This window comes from Taudactylus pleione, unplaced genomic scaffold (assembly GCF_031769625.1).
Source record: "Taudactylus pleione unplaced genomic scaffold, aTauple2 ptg000393l, whole genome shotgun sequence".
NCBI classification, from domain to species: Eukaryota; Metazoa; Chordata; class Amphibia; order Anura; family Myobatrachidae; genus Taudactylus; species Taudactylus pleione.
Genome location: NW_028284794.1, coordinates 7,560,385 through 7,579,897, shown reverse-complemented (window position 1 = coordinate 7,579,897; position 19,513 = coordinate 7,560,385). Strand labels below are relative to the sequence as shown.

At 40.8% G+C, this 19,513-nt stretch overlaps 1 protein-coding gene across 2 annotated transcripts in view; it reads right to left on the bottom strand.

Annotated features, from left to right (window-relative positions):
* The window catches only part of LOC148507441 (NXPE family member 3-like), a 129,920-nt gene that overhangs the window by 104,438 nt on the left and 5,969 nt on the right, over positions 1-19,513 (bottom strand). The window contains exons 1-2 of one of the 2 annotated variants that reach the window (XM_088446037.1): positions 8,372-8,380; positions 5,848-6,363 (exon numbers count right to left, since the gene is read on the bottom strand). In XM_088446037.1, coding sequence (XP_088302163.1) covers positions 5,848-6,363; positions 8,372-8,380 — 525 coding nt within the window. Of the gene's footprint in view, positions 1-5,847; positions 6,364-8,371; positions 8,381-19,513 lie in introns of those variants that run through there. The other variant, XM_088446035.1, reaches the window with a different exon arrangement.

Sequence of the window (19,513 nt, the reverse complement as noted above, 5' to 3'; positions counted from 1 at the left end):
TTGGGGGTGATAGGCTGATTTCCCCAATAGTGACAGGACTTTTTGATACTTACCTTTCCGCCGGGTCTCGTTTTTGCCAATTCCTATTTGACAGGGATATCCGGACATGCGCCCGATACTTTATCCCCAGGAAAAGCTGTGATGATGGTGAAAAGTCTGACCTCGGACTTTTCACCTCTTATTCAATATGGCCCAAAATATGCAGTAGGGCCGTTCATTGCCGTTTGAAAAAACCTCAGTGAATGAGGAGAAACGCGTCAAGGTTTTGACCTTTTATCCTGAACTGCTGCTACATATCCAGATGGACCTTTGATTGCCGCCTGTGGGAGATTGAACACACTGGAGTGTGCATCCCGGTTACAGACTATTGCGGACTTCGCGGCTTCCATCTACCACCCTGCGGCTTCCCACCGTTGATACCACCTCATACCATTTCCAGCTGATCCCGGGTGCCGGAGTTCATATCACCGCTCCTTGCCCCCTGTTGTCCGCAGGTGACGGGTATCACCTCCTTCATGGGATCCACTTTCCAACACTGTGATAACCAGCCCTGAGTCTGGAGACTCTCACAACAGGTAGGCTGAATTTTGTTGTCGACTGTTGCCCCTGTGGAATGTCCTGTTGGCCGGGCTCCCATCTATGATTGTATATGTCCACCCACTTATTTGGTTCATTCGGGACTTCAATACACCAGCGGTGAGTGGCCTCTCTTGCATAAGGAGATACGGATAATTCTGCTATTGGGAAGAGGTACTTGCTATTTATATTGAATTATTGCACCCAGCCATCAGTATCCAGAGGAACTTTGTCATCCACTAAAGGAACCCATTTATTTTATCAGTTTCAATAGCTCCTTGATCTTATTTTATTCATATTTTATTCATGTGTAGAAGTGGTATATTGCATTACTGCACTGTTATAAAAATTTCATGTCCTGAGGAGCTGCAGTTCTAACAGGTTTATTGATATTGTAATAAATATATAATTTATGTTACATTTCTGGTTTGTCTTCATGGTCAAGTGATTTTAGGCACAAACACAAGAGTTTTTCTCGTTTTGGTTATTTTTGGGGGAATCCAAGGCAGATATCCCCTTGTGTCAACTGCCAATAACTCACTGTTGAATTCCTGTCATTTTATATCAGTGCTCCACTTTTTCTGACCCATTTTCATGTACCCCAAATTTGATGGGACTAGTTATTTAAAAAAAAAAATGAAGCTAAACGTTATTCTTCACCACTTCTTTAAAGACGCATTAAAGCACCTGTTGCGGCCGTTTAAAAACCCCATATACCTTTAGCAGGCCAATTCAGGGGTACGGAGAGTGATCCCATATATCAGGCCATCTTTTTGGGGGCGATAGGCTGATTTCCCCAATAGTGACAGGACTTTTTGATACTTACCTTTCCGCCGGGTCTCGTTTTTGCCAATTCCTATTTGACAGGGATATGCGGACATGCGCCCGATACTTTATCCCCAGGAAAAGCTGCGATGATGGCGAAAAGTCCTACCTCGGACTTTTCACCTCTTATTCAATATGGCCCAAAATATGCAGCAGGACCGTTCATTGAAGAATAATTTAACCACATGAGAGAGTTTATAAATATTTTTTTATTTATACCCCTTTTACACCAGACCTAAACACGGGTTATTGCAGGGTTAACTTGGGTAACTCCTTGGTCTAAAAGGGGACTGGGTTGGATTCCTGGGTCGAGTGACCCGGCAATCCAACCCAGATAACTTGTAGGCTGTAACACGGGAATGACCCGTGAAACCATGCAGTGTAAACGTCCCGATCCAGGTCACGATGACCTGGAGGGTGCCACATGCTGCTTCAGTAGAGCTTGCATTCCACTTCCACACCAGAAGAGCCAGGTCACTGCAGACCTGGCTCCGGTGTGAACAGCTCAGACTTGGGAATATCCTGGGTCGGCGCCGTCTAATTTCTGGGTCTGATCCGGTTTGGAACCCTGGGCTTGATTCAGCTTAGGGTATAGAGTGAGAAATAGCACTTAACTGTGAACCTGTACAAACCATATTGCAATGCAAGGGGTGTAAATACATAAACTTTTTTGCATGTGGGGTAAATACTGGCTGCTTTTGTATGTAGCCTACAAATACTGCACAGCTTTATTATTACTCTACAATTTACATGTCAGTTTGGACACCACCCTCCCAAATCTAAATCTCTCTGCACATTTTAAATCTACAGCACCTGCAGCATGGTTTCACCAAGATGATCAGTTGAGTGAGATACGGTATCACACTCCATTTCCAAAGCTGAATCAGGCCCCCTGTTCCAACCGCCGGGTCAGACACGGAATTTAGGTATAAAAGAAGTACTAGTCATACACCCAGTAAGACAACACATTGAAGTAACATATTAACCAGGAAGGCACAATGAGAGCTGTAATATAATTGGTCTGATCTTTGTGTTTAGCAAGAACTGCTCACAATCTAATTACAGCATAAGAGACAAATTAGCAGCACACAGGCTATTTTTAGCTATAGCTGAATGAAACAGCAACATTGTATTAGTGAACATTGTTAAAACTATTAATCTGTTACTTAATTGGATACAATTCATTCTAAGATACTCCTGTGCTGTTCTTGTATAGAGATTCAGCATGTTGCAGTAGCATCTAACAAATTAATGTTTGATTTAGCTGAGTCTGTTAAAAGTGGTGAAATGGGCATTTTGCTATAGAAGGCATTAGGAGGAGGGGATTATTCCACTGAGGTGGTAATTATTTCCCTGTGTACGTACATATACCCCAGTTAATATTTTCTAAAATACTTTTTAAATATTAATTACTGCATATATAGCTGAGTGCCGGAACTAGGGAACATTGAGTATTATACTACTAGGGGTATTCAGTATGGAGCGAAAACTCAGTTTTTGCGATGTTTTCGCACCGATGATGTCATTATCGCAGGTTTTGGTTTTACACCGTATTCAATTTCAAAGACTTTTCGCAGGTTCAAAAAGTCTTTGAAAAAAAATGGGGATAACTTTTCACCACTGAATAGGTGTCGAAAAAAAGTGCAGAATTGGGGTTTAGGGGTGCAGGCTTAAAAAAATAGCCTGAACCCCTGGGAATGACATTTTAAAAATAACTGTGTCAAAAAAAATAGGGACACCCCAAAAAATTAATTTAAAAATTGAGGTGAAAAAAAAATGGTAAAAAATTGTTTAAAACTAGGGAAATAGGTTCAGGGCTATTCTGCAAGTATGCGGCACGTGTTTTCTAGAATAGATTATTAGCGGCAGGTGTATTCTAGAATAAATTATTAGCGGCAGGTGCATAGTTGCAGAATTTAAAAAAAATTACTTTAGGGACATAAAAATATGCTAGTACCCATTTTCATGTACCCCAAATTTGATGGGACCACTTAAAAAAAAGGAAAAAAAAAACCTAAGTGCTCTTCTGCATCACTTCTTCAATGTCGGGAAAAAAACACCAGCAGCCACTATTTAAAACACCGACTTTCATTTGCAGGCTAAAACGGGGGTACCCATAGTGATCCTCCATGTTTTTACAGCTTTAGGGGGTCCTACAATTTATTCCAGGTAAATTTAATATTTTTACGCAGATCCCACTTCGCAGGTTCCCGTTTTCATAGCTTTTATATTGAATATGGGGATAAAGCGGGCGCGCGCCCTATACTTTATCTCTGGAAAATCTCAGCTGTGGAGCGAAAAGTCCAGCACGGACTATTCGCTCCCATGTTGAATACCCCTCTATGTATTTCAGATTTCCGTTTTTTTAACTGACGACAATAATATTCACACATTACGTAATATAACACATCTTAATGGTTTTATCATTTGTTATATTTTATAAGTCACTGTCTATGTGATTGCCCCATTAATGGAATACTGTTCTTACTTCATGACGAAGATTGCAGACTATAAGAAAATAGTAGAAATTAGCACAAATTCAGGGGTTCCGGACTATATATAGGTAGTAATTAGATAGTCGATGTTTAGATAGACACAAGATATTAGACAGTCAATAGTTAGACAGGGACAAAAGGTCGACAGGGACAACAGTCAGACATGCCAAAGTTAGACATGTAAAAATATCGACAGGTACAAAATGTCGAGAGGGTCAATAGCTCGACATGGAAATGGTCAACACAGAAATGGTTGACAATTTTGTTTTTATTTTTTATGGTTAGGGTTAGGTTTAGGGTTAGGCACTTACTGGAGGGTTAGGCACTTACCCCCATGGTTAGATTAGGCACTTACCCAGATGGTTAGGGTTAGGCACCAAGGGGAGGGTTAGGGTGAAGATTAGGGCTAAAAAAACAAAATATAAAATTGTTGACCATTTTTGTATCGACCATTTTCATGGTGAACTATTGACCCTGTCGACCTTTTGTACCTGTCAAACTTTTTAGATGTCTAACTTTAGTGTGTCTGACTTTTATCCCTGTTGACCTTTTGTCCCTGTCTAACAATTGACTATCTAACATCTGGTGTCTATCAATACATTGTCTATCTAATTACTGTCTATCTCTTATACCACATCCCAAATTCAGACAGGTCACAAACTAAATGTTTTGAGGTCTGTCAATGAGGAAGAATATCTCAACAAAGTTGTGGAAATCTTTCTGAAGAAGCATGGCATTGAGCATCAACTAACCATTGCATACACGCCGTAGCAGAATGGTGTTAAGTTAATGTGCAAATCAAACCTTAGTGGAGAGGTCCCGATCTATGTTAAAAGATGCTAGTCCAAATGTGTTTTTCAGCAGTAGCAGTATCTGCCTTAAAGGACAATACACCAATAATAGCATGGTTTTTGTGTGTATTGGGTATGAACACATTCCCAAAGAAAGAAGACATAACCTGGCTCCCAAGTGTATAAAATGCATCATGCTTGGATATTGCCAAGAGGTCAGAGGTTATAGACTCTGCAATCCTAAGACCAAAAGGCTTGTCAAGTCAAGAGATTTTACAGTACATATCCAAGAGACAGCATCACTTAAAACAAAGCTTGAGTTGGAAATTCACAAGTACTGTATGTGTTATTGGATATGCCAGCAAGTGGAGACACACCTGAAAGACAAGCTACCAGCATGGACATCCAACCATAGAACAAGATCAAACACTGGAAAACCACAGAAAGATATCATGAGGAGTTTGCATATATCACATTCTGTGAACCCAAAAATAATCAGGAGGCAATGTAAAAAAATTACTACTGTGAGTGGGAATCCAAAATATCCAAGGAAATTCAATACCTTTAAAGAGACTTTGAGTCTTATAAATAAAAAAAACTCCATTAACATTGAATGTCACAATAATCAAGATCTTGTGGAGAAAGGATGGATTCTTGTTTGTATAACCCTCAAATTTGTTGAAAATATTTGAATAACATGGAGAGAGCTTGAAGTGAAGATGTTGTTGAATTGTGGAGTGTGCTACAGCTCTATCTCCATACTTGCCCCATAAGTGAAGCATTTCACTTTACCAAGATGGCTGCCATTCAGTCTCCTGCACATGCACTGTGCCATCTTGTCACTGTTCTAGTGTGCCATAATGGAACATGGACATGTTCCACTTTACTCCAGAGACCCTACATATATCCTGCATATATCTGCAATGCTACCATTATACATGACTATTTGGTCCTCTGTATGTCCCACTCATCTCCGATCCATCCAGGTCCACTGTTTTTGTAATTGTGAGCTCTACTACACTTCAATAATCCAAACACCAGATTATGTACAAAATCTTCCTGCTGTATCTGGATTCTGTTGGTGTCTATTATTTTAACCTGCATTATATCACAAATAGTACACACATATCAACATGACACTAAGGGCTGCTATGTATCACCTTTTCTGGATGACTATCCCTTTTCTTCTTCAGAACAGCCACAGCCTCACTGGAGTGAATGAGACGGATTTGTACCTCTGCTTTCCCCGGCCATGGTAGGAGGAGTGTGGCCAGATAGCTGCCATTACCATGGTCCTTTATCTGCCCAGTCACACCAGCCTTCAGTGCCGGAGAGTGCAGCTTGGCCCGGAAGTAATCTCCACCATATTCCTTTGGCCGACCATTGTGGTCCCGAGCTGTGATGATCACCTCCAATGTATCTCCAATCCTGTATGTGTCCCGTGCATTCAGTAGATGGTAATCACAGTGTCTGGGGCTGGTAGATAGATCATAGTGTGTCACAGTGGTTGGAGGTTCAGGCCAGTCAATAAGTCGTAAAAGTTCTTTGAATTTGGAATCAACAGTTGTAGGAGAGACTGGCGTGGTGTGAGGAGCATTCGTGGGACGTCTGTGCATCTTAGGGGAGGGTGGTTTGTACTTATTCGCAGGATTCACTGTTAGGACCCTGTAAATGACCTAAAAAAATCACAAATTACAAACACTTGTCATATGAAACAATGAAACAAGCCAATTGTAGAAGAAACCAAGCTAAACTGAATCACTGTACACTTCAAAAATGAGCTTGAGATTCCTCTGTGGTGACAAGTGCCATTTGAGGAAATCAGAGGTACCATGGCTTCTTTGTATTGGGTAGCTGCTTCTTTAGAATGAACTCCTGAGGAGTTTAATTGTCCTGAAATGTAATATTTTGCTAGAACTGCCAGGAAAGTTTGATTTATGCTTTAACATATAAACAGAATAATTATCATGAATTGCTTTCATAATAGTTGAAGGTTGCAAGAACATGAAATACATTTTCACTTTATTTGATAAAGATAAAATAGCCATAGCATTTAATTATGTTATAAGTCCTATACTATTTACCAATTATTACATTTTAGTAGCGAAATAATATCATATTGTATGTATTTTTCGCAACAACAAAAAAATGATATCGTGACTTTTATTATTATCAGAAATGTGTGTAAAAACAAATACACATATAAGATTAATATCAAGTTAGTATAGGACTTAACAGGTGCCAGTGAGCGATGAAATTAAATTATTTCATATGACGGTCTTTTTTAATGTAATATAAATATGGATTTGGGGTTATATTAAATGTATTATTCTGACATTAATAGAATTGTTTGATATGTATTGGAATGACTATTGCTTCTGATTTTATCTGATCATGTTTTATTGAGATAAGGAGGAGATTCCAGGGTCCATATTTATAGCATATGCCTAGGACAGAGGTTCCCAAACGCGGTCCTCAAGGCTCCCCAGCAGTTCAGGTATTAGAGATATCCATGGATGAGCACAGAAGGATTCATCAAATTGAGGTACTAATTGAGTCACCTGTGCTTAACCATGGATATCCATTAAAAACCTGAACTGTTGGGGAGCCCTGAGGGCCGCGTCTGGGAATCTCTGGCCTAGCAGATATATTGATAGTCGTCAATCCAACTAATATATGTATCCTTTTCTATATACTGTATGGAGTAGAAGGAGGGAAGGACACAAATAGATATCTGTGTGTGTTTTTTACAATACAAAGTAAAAAAGAATAGTTGTCTTATATAAAAATTTTATTTGTATAATAAGGGTGCACTTATTATTAGAAACTAGAGAGGTATACGGACGACCCCTGTTTTGGTTTTGGTTCTTCTAATAGATCATTGTGTTTTGGCAAAGCCACCCTCAAGTGTTTTGGTTCAGATGTGGTTTTGGATAACTTAATATCGATCAAAATCGATAGAACAATGATAAGAAAAATCGATAAATCATGTAATTTGGATCTGTTTACATGCAATACATACCATAGGGTTAACGATCTTTTTCACTTTGAAATTTCTTGGTATACCAATCCCTCTGTCTTTACCAGTCACCAAGATGTGTTTCTATCACATGACCCATAGAACATATGATTATATGGTGTTTGTTTGCGGGCGGCACAAATACATTACCAATACAGCAGCCACCTTCTCCGTCCTGGTAGGCACGGGGCACCGAGAGGGAGGGGGAGTGGGTACAAATGACCCGGGCCTGGGCTTCCTGAGGGGCCCGGCGGGGGCCCGGGTCTGACGCCGCCCCCATCTCCCTCACAGCAGCCCAGCACACAGCGTGCGCTGAGCAGCAATGGCAGATTGCTCATGGCTGCTGAGCAGCAGCCACAGCAGTCTCCTATGCCCGTGGGTGGGAGCGATCATACTGATCGCTCCCCCCCTGGCTTTGAGCCAGGCTCAGGGGGCTCAGAGTGCCCCCCCTCACCAGCGCGAAGTGGCGCTTCAAAACGTATTGTTATTTTTCTTCTGGGAAGGAGGAGTGGCCACGCCTCCCGCAATTAGGCCACGCCCCCTGTTACCCGGGCCCACCGCGGCTCTTGGCAGGCCTGCCGGTAGGATAATGTGGTTAATGTTTACATCACATGATCATGGGACTGACGGTCCGGAGCCGCTGTATATTTGAACTTCTTACTAACTTTAATCATTTTCTACTTTTATATTACTTACCTATGTTGAAATTGTTACTTACTGTAGGTGGCTATATCTGAAGTTTCTTCCAGGATAGCAGGCTTTACATAGCAGTATTTAAGTCATGTGATAAAGGGATGTGCAGGTCAGAATCATTATAAAGTTATGAACTTGCTGAAATTTGTGGTTTTATCCATTATGAAGTGCAGCAGGTTTGCCAAACATTATCAAATACTGATATGTGGAAATATTATGTGGTGGTTTATGTGTATAGAATAATGATTTGGAACAGCTGCTAATTAGCAGCAATATTGAGCAATATTGAGCTTGGTATAAAAGCAAAACTTTACATAAACCTACCGCAAGGGTCTCGTCGCAAGCCCGATGGTCGCGATGGTCTTGACCATCGCGACCATCTTTTTGGCCGCTCGCATAAGCTGTGGGTGGTCACCCACAGCTATGCGAGCAGCCAGGAGGCCGCTTCAATATTAGGTAGGACAGCCCTGATTCAGAGCGAGTGTTCTTGTCAGAGCGTCCGGCTCTGAATCAGGCCCAAAGTCCACATATTGTATTTATACAGATGTTTCCTCTTACACTTTTCCATTTTTGCTCCATTTGGCACGAGTTGCCAGCACGGCTAAGATGCTCCATATTGAGTAGCAATTGGATGGATCCCAAGTTTTTTTCCTGCAAACGTATTCATATAAAGTAACAGTTTAAATTAGTAAAATTTAAGAAAAATAGCAAGGTGTGGCTAATTTGCAGATTTAAAGGCACGGCACATTTAGACATTGGGCTACCTTTTAGGAAAGGTGCATATGGACACATCTGGATATCTATATTTAATATGTCAACATTTTTACCATTTCATTATGTTAACATTCAACCTATAGCCATATCAACATTTAAAGGTTATGTAACTGCAAATACTGTAACTTGCAGTAAAAATATAGACAGGTTTACATGTTTTGCTTGTCATTTACTTAACACTACCATGTTAGGGTTTAGTGTAACAATCATGGCAATTTATTTATGGCACATAATGGTCATGCAATAAGTCTGTGCACAGTTCTCTAGCAGGGTTGATAATGGGAGTGCAGTTAGACAGTGCATAGTTCTCTAGCAGGGGTGATAATGGGAGTGCAGTTAGACAGTGCATAGTTCTTTAGCAGGGGGTGATAATGGGAGTGCCTTTAGTGAGTGCACAGTCCACCAGCAGGGGGTAATAATGGGAGTGCAGTTAGATGGTGCATAGTTATCTAGCAGGGGGTAATAATGGGAGAGCAGTTAGTCAGTGCCCAGATCTCTAGAAGGGGGTGATAATGGGAGTACAGTTAGACAGTGCATAGTTCTCTAGCAGGGGGGTGATAATGGGAGTGCAGTTAAACAGTGCATAGTTCTCTAGCAGTGGGGTGATAATGGGAGTTCAGTTAGATGGTGCATAATTTTCTACCAGGGAGTAATGATAGAACTGCAATAAGTCTGTGCTAAGTTTTCTAGCAGGGCTAATAATGGGACGGCAGATAGACAGTGCACAGTTCTCTAGCAGGGGGTAATAATGGGACTGCAGTTAGTGAGTGTATACAGTAGTAGGGGGTAATAATGGGATGGCAGATAGACAGTGCATATTTCTGTATCAGATGGTAATAATGGGAGTGCATTCAGTCAGTGCCCAGATTTCTAGCAGGGGTAAATATTGGCAGTGCAGTTACACAGTGCATAGTTCTCTAGTAGGGAGTGATAATGGGAGTGCAGTTAGACAGTGCATAGTTCTCTAGCAGGTGGTGATAATGGGAGTGCAGTTAGACAGTTCATAGTTCTCTAGTGGGGGGGTGATAATGGGAGTGCAGTTAAAAAGTGCATAGTTCTCTAGCAGGGGGTGATAATAGGAGTTCAGTTAGTCAATTCACAGTTCTCTAGCAGGGGTTAATAATGTGACTGCAGTTAGATGGTGCATAATTCTCTAGCAGGGAGTAATGATGGAACTGCAATAAGTCTGTGCTCAGTTCTCTAGCAGGGCTAATAATGGGATGGCAGATAGACAGTGCATAGTTCTCTAGCAGGGGGTAATAATGGGACTGCAGTTAGATGGTGCATAGTTCTGTATCAGGGGGTAATAATGGAACTGCAGTTAGTCAGTGTATACAGTAGTTCTCTAGTAGGGGGTAATAATGGGATGGCAGATAGACAGTGCATATTTCTGTGGCAGACGGTAATAATGGGAGTGCATTCAGTCAGTTCCCAGATCTCTAGCAGGGGTAAATATTGGGAGTGCAGTTAGACAGCACATTGTTCTCTTGCAGAGGTTGATAATGCGAGTGCAGTTAGTCAGTGCATAGTTCTCTAGCAGGGGTTGATAATGGGAGTGCAGTTAGTCAGTGCACAGCTCTAGCAGGGGGTGATAGCAGGTGCTCTTTTTGTGAGATACTTTCGTAGAAATACAGAACGTTTGCTAGGGTGCACTAATCTTTTTGGGCAATTTTAAACTAGTCCTTGACCCCAAAATTGATAAAAACCTCTCCCCATGGCTGCACCTCTTCTTCTTGTGACATATGTCCTTCTGCTTTTAAGAAATTACGTAGAGTTTGATTTGTTTGACTCCTGGGGCACCAACTTGCCTGAGGATAGAGACAATACTTTCTTTTCTACAGTTTATAACAGCTACTCCAGAATTGATCTTGTTCTCCTAGGAAGTGGGTCCTTAAACACTAGGAAAATCTAGATTCTGCCCATTACTTGGTCTGACCATGCCCCAGTTTTGTGGACTTGGGACACAGGTCGCCATTTCTCTCCTGCACACCAATGGCATCTCCAGGAGTACTGTCTAACTGATCCTGAGCCTCTGCAAGCCATTACTGACTCTCTTACATTATACAATCAAACCAATTCACCAGATGACACTATTTTCACCTACTAGTGTGCCCTGAAATCAGTACTCCATGGCGCCTCCATACAGAAGGCCGCCCAGCTAAAAACACATTAACAGAAAATGCAAGCTGGCCTGGAGTCTACTCTCAAGAGTCTCAAAACCAATCTCATCCCTCTAGAGCCTTATGTAAACATCTCCAGGAGGTGAGGTAACAGCTACAGAAATTCTTCATGCCTCCTCCATAAATTCTGTACTACTGGAAACAAAGCATCTTTTATTCTTGCATGAAAGCTCTGAAGTCTCCAGGCCCACAATAGAATGAAATATCTCCTTACCCCTTCTGGCGCAAAGTGCCTTAAACCCTTTGATACTGCCACTTTTATCTTAGCATATTACGCTAAACTATATAATCTGAACAATGATCCTTGTAGCCCTCAACCTTCTATTATCTCCATATCCGATACTTCCTTGACAGTATCCCTCTTCTGTTTCTAGATAAGAATTGTTTGCCATCTCTGAACGCTCCTTGGTCTCTGGTGGAAATACAGCTAGTACTTTAGCACCTACCTAAAGGAAAAGCTCCTGGCCCTAATGGCTAAATTAATTCCATTTAGTTTACATTTAATGAGGCTTTTGTCCCAATCTGTCTATATTGAAGCTTCTAGTACTGATACATTTCATGCAGAAATGGTGGAATCTCTTCTTGTAGCTATCCCAAAGCCAGGAAAGGACCCCAATAACTGTAAGAATTATAGACCAATAGCACTTCTCAATATAGATTTGAAAATGTATGCTAAGTTGACAGCTAACTACCTTAAACCCTTGCCTTCTCAGCAGATACATCCAGAACAAGGAATAGCAAAAACCCACACCTGCAAGGTTTTTCCTGCAGGTGCAGATTCTTGCTATTCTATTAGGTGCATGTTTTTTTAAAAAAGACACACCGGGAGGTTTTTTTCACGCACCTCCTGAGCAAGCGTGATTTTTCCTAAAATCGATGATTTTAGGAAAAAACACAGAGACTTGCTCTGACTTGCTCTGACACCCCCACGGCACCCCCCCTGAGGACTAATTAAACAATTGTAAGTATCCAATTAGCTTAATTAGTCCTTACTCACCTTCTGCAGCGCTGTCTTCTGCATCTTTTTCTGCATCCAGTGTCGGGAGCCGGCTCTTCTGCAGCAGGGTGAGTATGTCAGTGTGTGTGGTGTATGTAAGTGTATATGAGTGCGTGAGTGTGTCTGTGTGCATGAGTGTGTGTGACCCCTGGTCCAGTGTGTGTGGCCCCCCCGGAATGGGTGCTGGGAGAACTACATCTCCCAGCATCCCTTGCTCCTCCCATCAGCCCCTGGCACTCCCAGCAGCCCCCTCTCCAGTAAGAAGAGAGAGGGGAAGCCACTGGGAGCTGCGGATACCCCCTGCTAGGTAGGTGTTTTTGTTTCTTTTATTCATTTTACACGATGCAAGATTTCAGAGCTGAAAACCCTGCGACCACTATTTTTTAAATTGAATACCAAGGGTAGCGGGAGCATGCATACCCACAGTATTCTGGAATTGGGCACGAAGTGCACGAGGTTTTTAACTTGCTTAACCTCGCGCCCAATTGTATATGCCCCCATGTGTGCTTTGTTCTTGGATGCCAGGCTACTGATAATACAATACCTGTAGAGTCTTAAGGGTAAATTTACTAAGAATCATGTTTTGGCAGAGCTTAAGCACTTTTGACATCGCTGGAATTCATGAGGGTTTTTTTAAGATCAAACACTCATATTTACTAAGAATCATGTTTTCCAATGGTGTATACAATCTCATTTAATCGTGTTTTCTACCTGTGTTGTCTTTGTGTGACCATGGCCAAATACTCCTGAACATAAACAGGCTTTTGTGAGTGTAAAAGTAAAGAAACAGTTAAACAGTTAAAAGTCAGTATTAAGTTTGCATGACACCCACCCAAGTATAACCAGCCCTGTGCTCTTTGAGTTGGACCTGGTTCAAAATTTACAGGGAACAACATGTGTAATGGTCCCCAGTAATTAATGAACCAGCACTGGGCTCTTGGAGATAGCACTGGTTATAAAAGTATCGGGAAGCAACTACCCCTATGCCCTCCTGCCACCAACGCATTTCAATGATCAGTCTTTATCAAGGTGTGTATGACAGGTTAAAAAGTCTTTAATCTCAAATTCCTTATTGTTACTTTTAGACTTATACGTCATGATAATGGAATATCTGCACTTGCAATTTCTACACATGAGACAGGTACCACAATGATAATAACCTTTAGATTTGATCGGTCTACACATGCTCTTTCTTTCTAGAGCACTCGACAATTTGTTTCCACAAGTTATTGGCCTTGCGATACACAAACTTCGTTTTTTATCCAAATAATTATTTAGAATCGGATCCTTGAGCAGTATATCCCAATGTTTCTTCACAATTTGTTCTAATTCTTTGTGTTGATGGTTATACTTAGTAATAAAATGGATCTTAACATATTGTTTCTGCCATTGTTTGTTTTCCATAGTCTCATCTCTATTACATATGGCATACTTTTGATATGGTACTTCAATACTCTTAGGATCATATCCCTTTTTCTTGAATTGTTCCTTCAATATGGAACCCTGTGTGTAGTAATCATCTAATTTCTAACAATTAATCCTTACTCTATGGAATTGTCTTCTAGGGACAGAATTGAGCCAGTTACTATAATGATTACTGTCAAATTGTATAAAAGAATTACAATCCATCGGTTTTATATATGTTTTTGTATGGATCTTATTTTCTTCAATAAAGACGGTGAGATCTAAAAAGTTCACTGTACTTGGATGGCTACAAAAGGACAAATGGAAGTTTCTATCATTCTGATTAAGTGTTGTGCAGAATTCATCCAATGATAATTGGTCTCCTCTCCGATAAACAGCTAGTCATCAAAGTATCGTACCCAGAGCACCAGATTCGCACCGAGCTACTAACATCAAAAACATGGGAAGACTCCCAAAGGGCCATGAACAAATTGGCATAGCTCAGCACGAATCTGGTGCCCATGGCTGTCCCATGGAGTTGAAGGAAAAACGAATCATTAAACCAGAAAAAAATTATTGCTAAGGATGAATTCTATACTGTGCAACATAAAGGATTTATGATCTGAACTGAAATCACATTGATCCAAAAAATATTTTGTAGCTTGTAGGCCATGTTGATGGTCTATAGCCATGTACAGTGATGTAACATCAGCTGTAGTAAGAATGTAATTCCCACTGGATGGAATTTAATTTCTTAATAACTTCTGTTGAATCTCATAAGTAGGATTGGGTGGCAATAGCTAATGGCTGTAGAACATGATCTGTGTAGTAAGACATATTGGAAGTGACAGATTGGGTTCCAGCCACAATAGGTCTCCCTGGGGGGCAATCAATATTTTTGTGAGTGTAGAGCACTGGAATAGATGGATATGGTATGAGAATATATTTTCTTTCAGTCTCAGTTATCACTTTTTTCTTCTCGTATTTTTCTAGAAGACTGACTAATTTCTTAGTAATGCTCTCCATGGGGTTCCCCATCAGTTTCTTGTAAGTTTTGCTGTCATTAAGTTGTCTCTCTATCTCTCTTTATAATCATCAGTGTTCTGAATTACCACAGCCCCTCCCTTATCAGCTGGTTTTATTGTGATAAGTTTTTCTTTCAGAGTTTTTGATGCTTCCTTTTCCTTTATATTAAAGTTTGGATTCCTACCTTTTTTTAAATGTTTATTCTCAATTTTATCTTTGACCATTTTTTCAAAGGTGTCCACAAAACACCCTTTTTTATATGCTGGAAAAATATTGATTTTGGTCTGAAACGGGTGTCAGTCATGACCTTCTGTTCTACAGTTTTATTTTGATCATGAAAAACATTTTGATTGCTCGTTGGAGCATACTTTAGGCCTTTTCTCAGTACAATCTCCTCATCTATGGTGAGGATATGATTACTGAGGTTGTACATTTTGGTATATTCCAAAACATTTACAGTTTTTGTGGGAGCAATGGATTTATCCTTCTTACTTTTATTTCTTTTTTCCTTTCTTTCTGATGATGGAATGTTTCTTTTTATAATAGTGTGTAGATGTTATTCCATGTCGACCCTTTCTGGTTTTTATATTTTGAAAGGTCTGTGCTGTCTCTGATCTAAAAAAAATTAATCTTTCTCTTCCCAATCTTCTAAGGGGTAATACCTGCTGGAATGTTTAGGTGAGAATCTGGGAGCAATGGGTGATCCATCGGTGTAAGATCTCCTACCATTTATCTTCTCCACAATGGTGATCTGTATTAGCCACCATTAGATTTTCTAAAATTCCATGAGTTGTAATGTTCCAATGGCTTAGCCTTTGGTGCTCTCGATGGACATATCTGGCGATGGGGTGAGAAACATCTATCCCTCAATGGGGATATCTAACAATGGGGTGAGGGCCATCTACCCCTAGCTGGACTTCTATCTTTCTTCTTAGTCTCCCACTTGTTTTTGGGGGACATTCCTTATAAATGGGACTACCACCCTCCCTCTATCCTCAAACTGTACTCTGTTACGCACAGAATTGCTCTCTTTACGAGTGTAGAAATTCTGTTTTTTTTTATTGATGAGATGTTGTTTTCATTCTTGGAAATCACCTGCATCTCGAAGATATTTCTTCTTTTTCTTAAACATGAGTTCTTTTTCATTCTGCGTTATTTTCTTCACAATCTCCAGTTCCATTTTCTTAAAGTCAGGTGAGTCTGAAAAGGGTTCTATCATGACTCTCAATGAGTCTATCTCAGGGCCTGATTCAGAGCCAGTCGCTATTTGCGCTCACTCGTCCAGAAAATAGGGGTGGCTATTCAAATGAACCGTTCGCTGTTTGCGGTCTGTTCACGCCTCTAGGCCTGAACGAGCGAACAAAACTTGCGGTCGTTTTTTGAGAAACTACGCCCCCTGGCCGCTCGCATCCTATGTCATGTCCGCTATTTATTAGATTAATCGAGTACATCGAACAGGGTATGAGCTCCTCGCTATTCTTGTGGTTGGTTTTTGCTACCACAATTTTGCGAGCAGTTCTGACTAAAAAATAACCCAGTGACGTGGTCAATGACGCTGCTGTTTTAAATATGCACACCCATAAAACGCCCGTTTTGACCTTTAAGCACGCCTGCGATCGGATCTCCACTCCCCGTTTTCAAGCACCTTCCCCTGTTACCACCCACATACGCCTCATCCTGTCACTCAAATTAGCAGGCATTCGCTATTTTGCGAGCACATGAATTTCGGCCGCACTGACTGGTTTGCGCATGCGTATTACGATCCGTACGCATGCGCAGTTGGGCAAACATCGCTCGGAGAAAATGAGTTGCCGCTTACGAGTGGCTCTGAATCAGGCCCTCAGTCTCTAGATTTTTTAATTAATTGTTTCTTTCTTTGACTATTAGTCTCATAAGTTCTAAAGAGCATGAATCAATAATGTGAAGCCATTCCTTTTCAAAATTGGGGGATATATTGGGAAAAGAGGGTAGTTTATCAATCCGTAGTCCTCTAGGTATAATATATTGTGCCAAATACCGTTTGAGGGAGATAAGTTCCCACCTTTATTTTCCCTGATAAGAGCATGTTCTAACTTGGCCATAATAGTCTCTAAATCTTCATCTATAATAAGTGTGGAATCTTGATTACCTGAAAATAATTCATCAAACTTTTCTGATATCTCCGTGAGCAAATATATTAAGTGTAGCTGTTATCCATCTGTACAGGTGACCAAAGAGAGGTATGCAAAAACAATAGAAGCGATGGTGGACAACTGCACACAAGGGGCTGCAAAGGAGGGAAGTGTGATTTAATTTTGTAGAGAACACCTTTTTTATTTATCATCTCCTACTCATATTTGTGATTTACTCCTATGCACTTATTATGTTTTTAATGCGAGAGTCATCGAAGACTGACTATACACTTTAAATGTTTTCTATGTTATGTCTTTGGACATTTATCATGGTTTTGTTATGAGGTCTGTGAGAAGGGTATACAACAACACTGTTTATATGGGATTGTCTTTATTCTTTCAGTCTATCTCCACTAGCACCTTGGTATTTGAACATTCAGATGGGTGATATATGACCCTATTTTTATTCTTGACCATGTGATAATGCAGCGCTGTCCACTGGATTTTGTGTATTATATTGGTACCAGCCCTGGAGACACTCTTGGAGTGTCTGTGTTTAGACAACCCCTTGCTGCTTTCATTGGTTGGATGGGACCACGTGGGTCTACTGACTCCATCCCGCCCATGATAGGACAACATACCATCACACCCACAGGGGTTTCCCTGATGACGTTAGTAGGTTCACATCAGATGATACCTGCCTTTGTGACACGACATGATGGAGATATTCCTTTGTAATCTCTCCGATCACGCCAGTGTGTTCACATCAGGTGAGGATCCATTTAGACTCATAGAACTAGGAAGATGGACCAGATTGATTTAATATATCCACGGGGTTCCGTTGATGTAGAAACTTTATTTTTACTCTCCGTCACTTCCGGTTATTCTGCGCTCCATGAAATGGAATGCAAAGGGATTTCCAGGATAATACCTGATTGCAGTTAAGGTTTCTTCATGCTGTTAGAGGTTAAGCCTAAGATTGTTTACATCTTGTGTAGGATCTGATGCTGCATATTTGTTTTTATATGGGATTCCAAGTATGTCATTTACGTGTTTATCCCCGCCCCCTCTTTGCCCTGCCATACACACCTTGATAAAGACTGATCATCGAAATGCATTGGTGGCAGGAGGGCATAGGGATATCTTGGACTTTGGATTACAGTGCTTGCGGTGGATTAGTCCAGAAATATCACCCACCTCAGGTTATTGCTATTATTCCATCTTCATCCCTTGTTTATTTGATCACCCAGTACCTGTATGTGTTTTTTCTGTTAAATAAATTTGTTGGATTATTTGTGACGGAGGATTTCCATTCCACTGTATGTTACCCACTGACATAAGGAAGGAACATCTGGGGAAACACTGAGGAACTTGACCGTCAGATTTGAAAGAAACTTTTACATACACATGTACCTGCTTTGAAACGTGAGTTGGGGTATGCCCAGACTTGGACTGGTGGGCGCCAGTGATATATGGCCACACCCTCTACTTGTGGAGGGCGGGGCTTAGTGCATCTCGCTGTCCCCCCAAATGCTCCCCCCGGCAGGCTGACTGTCCGTCCGGCTCGGAGTTTAAATACCGGGCATAATACTGTTATAAATAGCAGCACAGCAGAAGGTTTCACAAGCCAACTCTGCGCTGCACAGCTTCTCTGTGACTTCTCTGTGCTGTGTGACGTCAATGCGTGTGATGTCACAGAAGCACCACCACACCACCTCGACCAACTGCTCAGCAACCAGCACCACACCATCAGCTCATCTCAGCTCTGTGAAGGCAGCAGCAGCAGCTTGGGAGATTATCACAGGAGCTGGGCTGCCCTACTGCTGTGCTGTCTTCTGATCAAGTAAGACCTGCTGGCTGCTGCTAATCGTGGATGGCTGAGGTGTCCGTGTCCTGTAGCATTATATTGTTTGCTTTGTGATTTTATAAATATATATATATATATATATATATGTGTGTGTGTGTGTATATATAAGTATATATATATATATATATATATATATATATATATATATGGATTTATGTGTTTGTATAAAGGTCCCTGGACTGGACCGAAACGTCGATGGCTGTACGTTTTATGATGATCTAAATAAAATCCATATTTTATGAACATTTCTTGAAGCCTGGTGAGTGCACCCTCATTTTTTGGAGATTGTCTTTTGGCAAGGTTTTTTCCTTGCTTGGGATAGCTACCCCAGCATTGTATTTTAATAAGACGTGAGTGTGGACATTATGTGGTTTTATATATATTTATTTTATTTTTTTTAAAAAGGCTTATTTAACAAAGTTTAATGAAAAATATTCAATATTTTTTTCATTAAGCTTGATACAGTAAATAAGCCCTGTTTTGCAAACGGTTGTGCTGGCTTTCATTGTTTCTACATTACCATTTTATGTTCTTAGCACTCCTGCCTATCTGTTAAGGCAGGTATCTACTACCCGAATAAACAGAGCATTTGAACGATTACAACATTGTTGTCGTTCAATCGCTTGTCAGTCGGGCACAAATCAGGCAGTTTAATGTCAAAAACGACCAGCGATGCGCGCTCCCGCTGGTTGTTTTTGACATCTATCATCGCCTGAACATTCTGATCAATTTGTCAATAACTACAGATTGCCCAT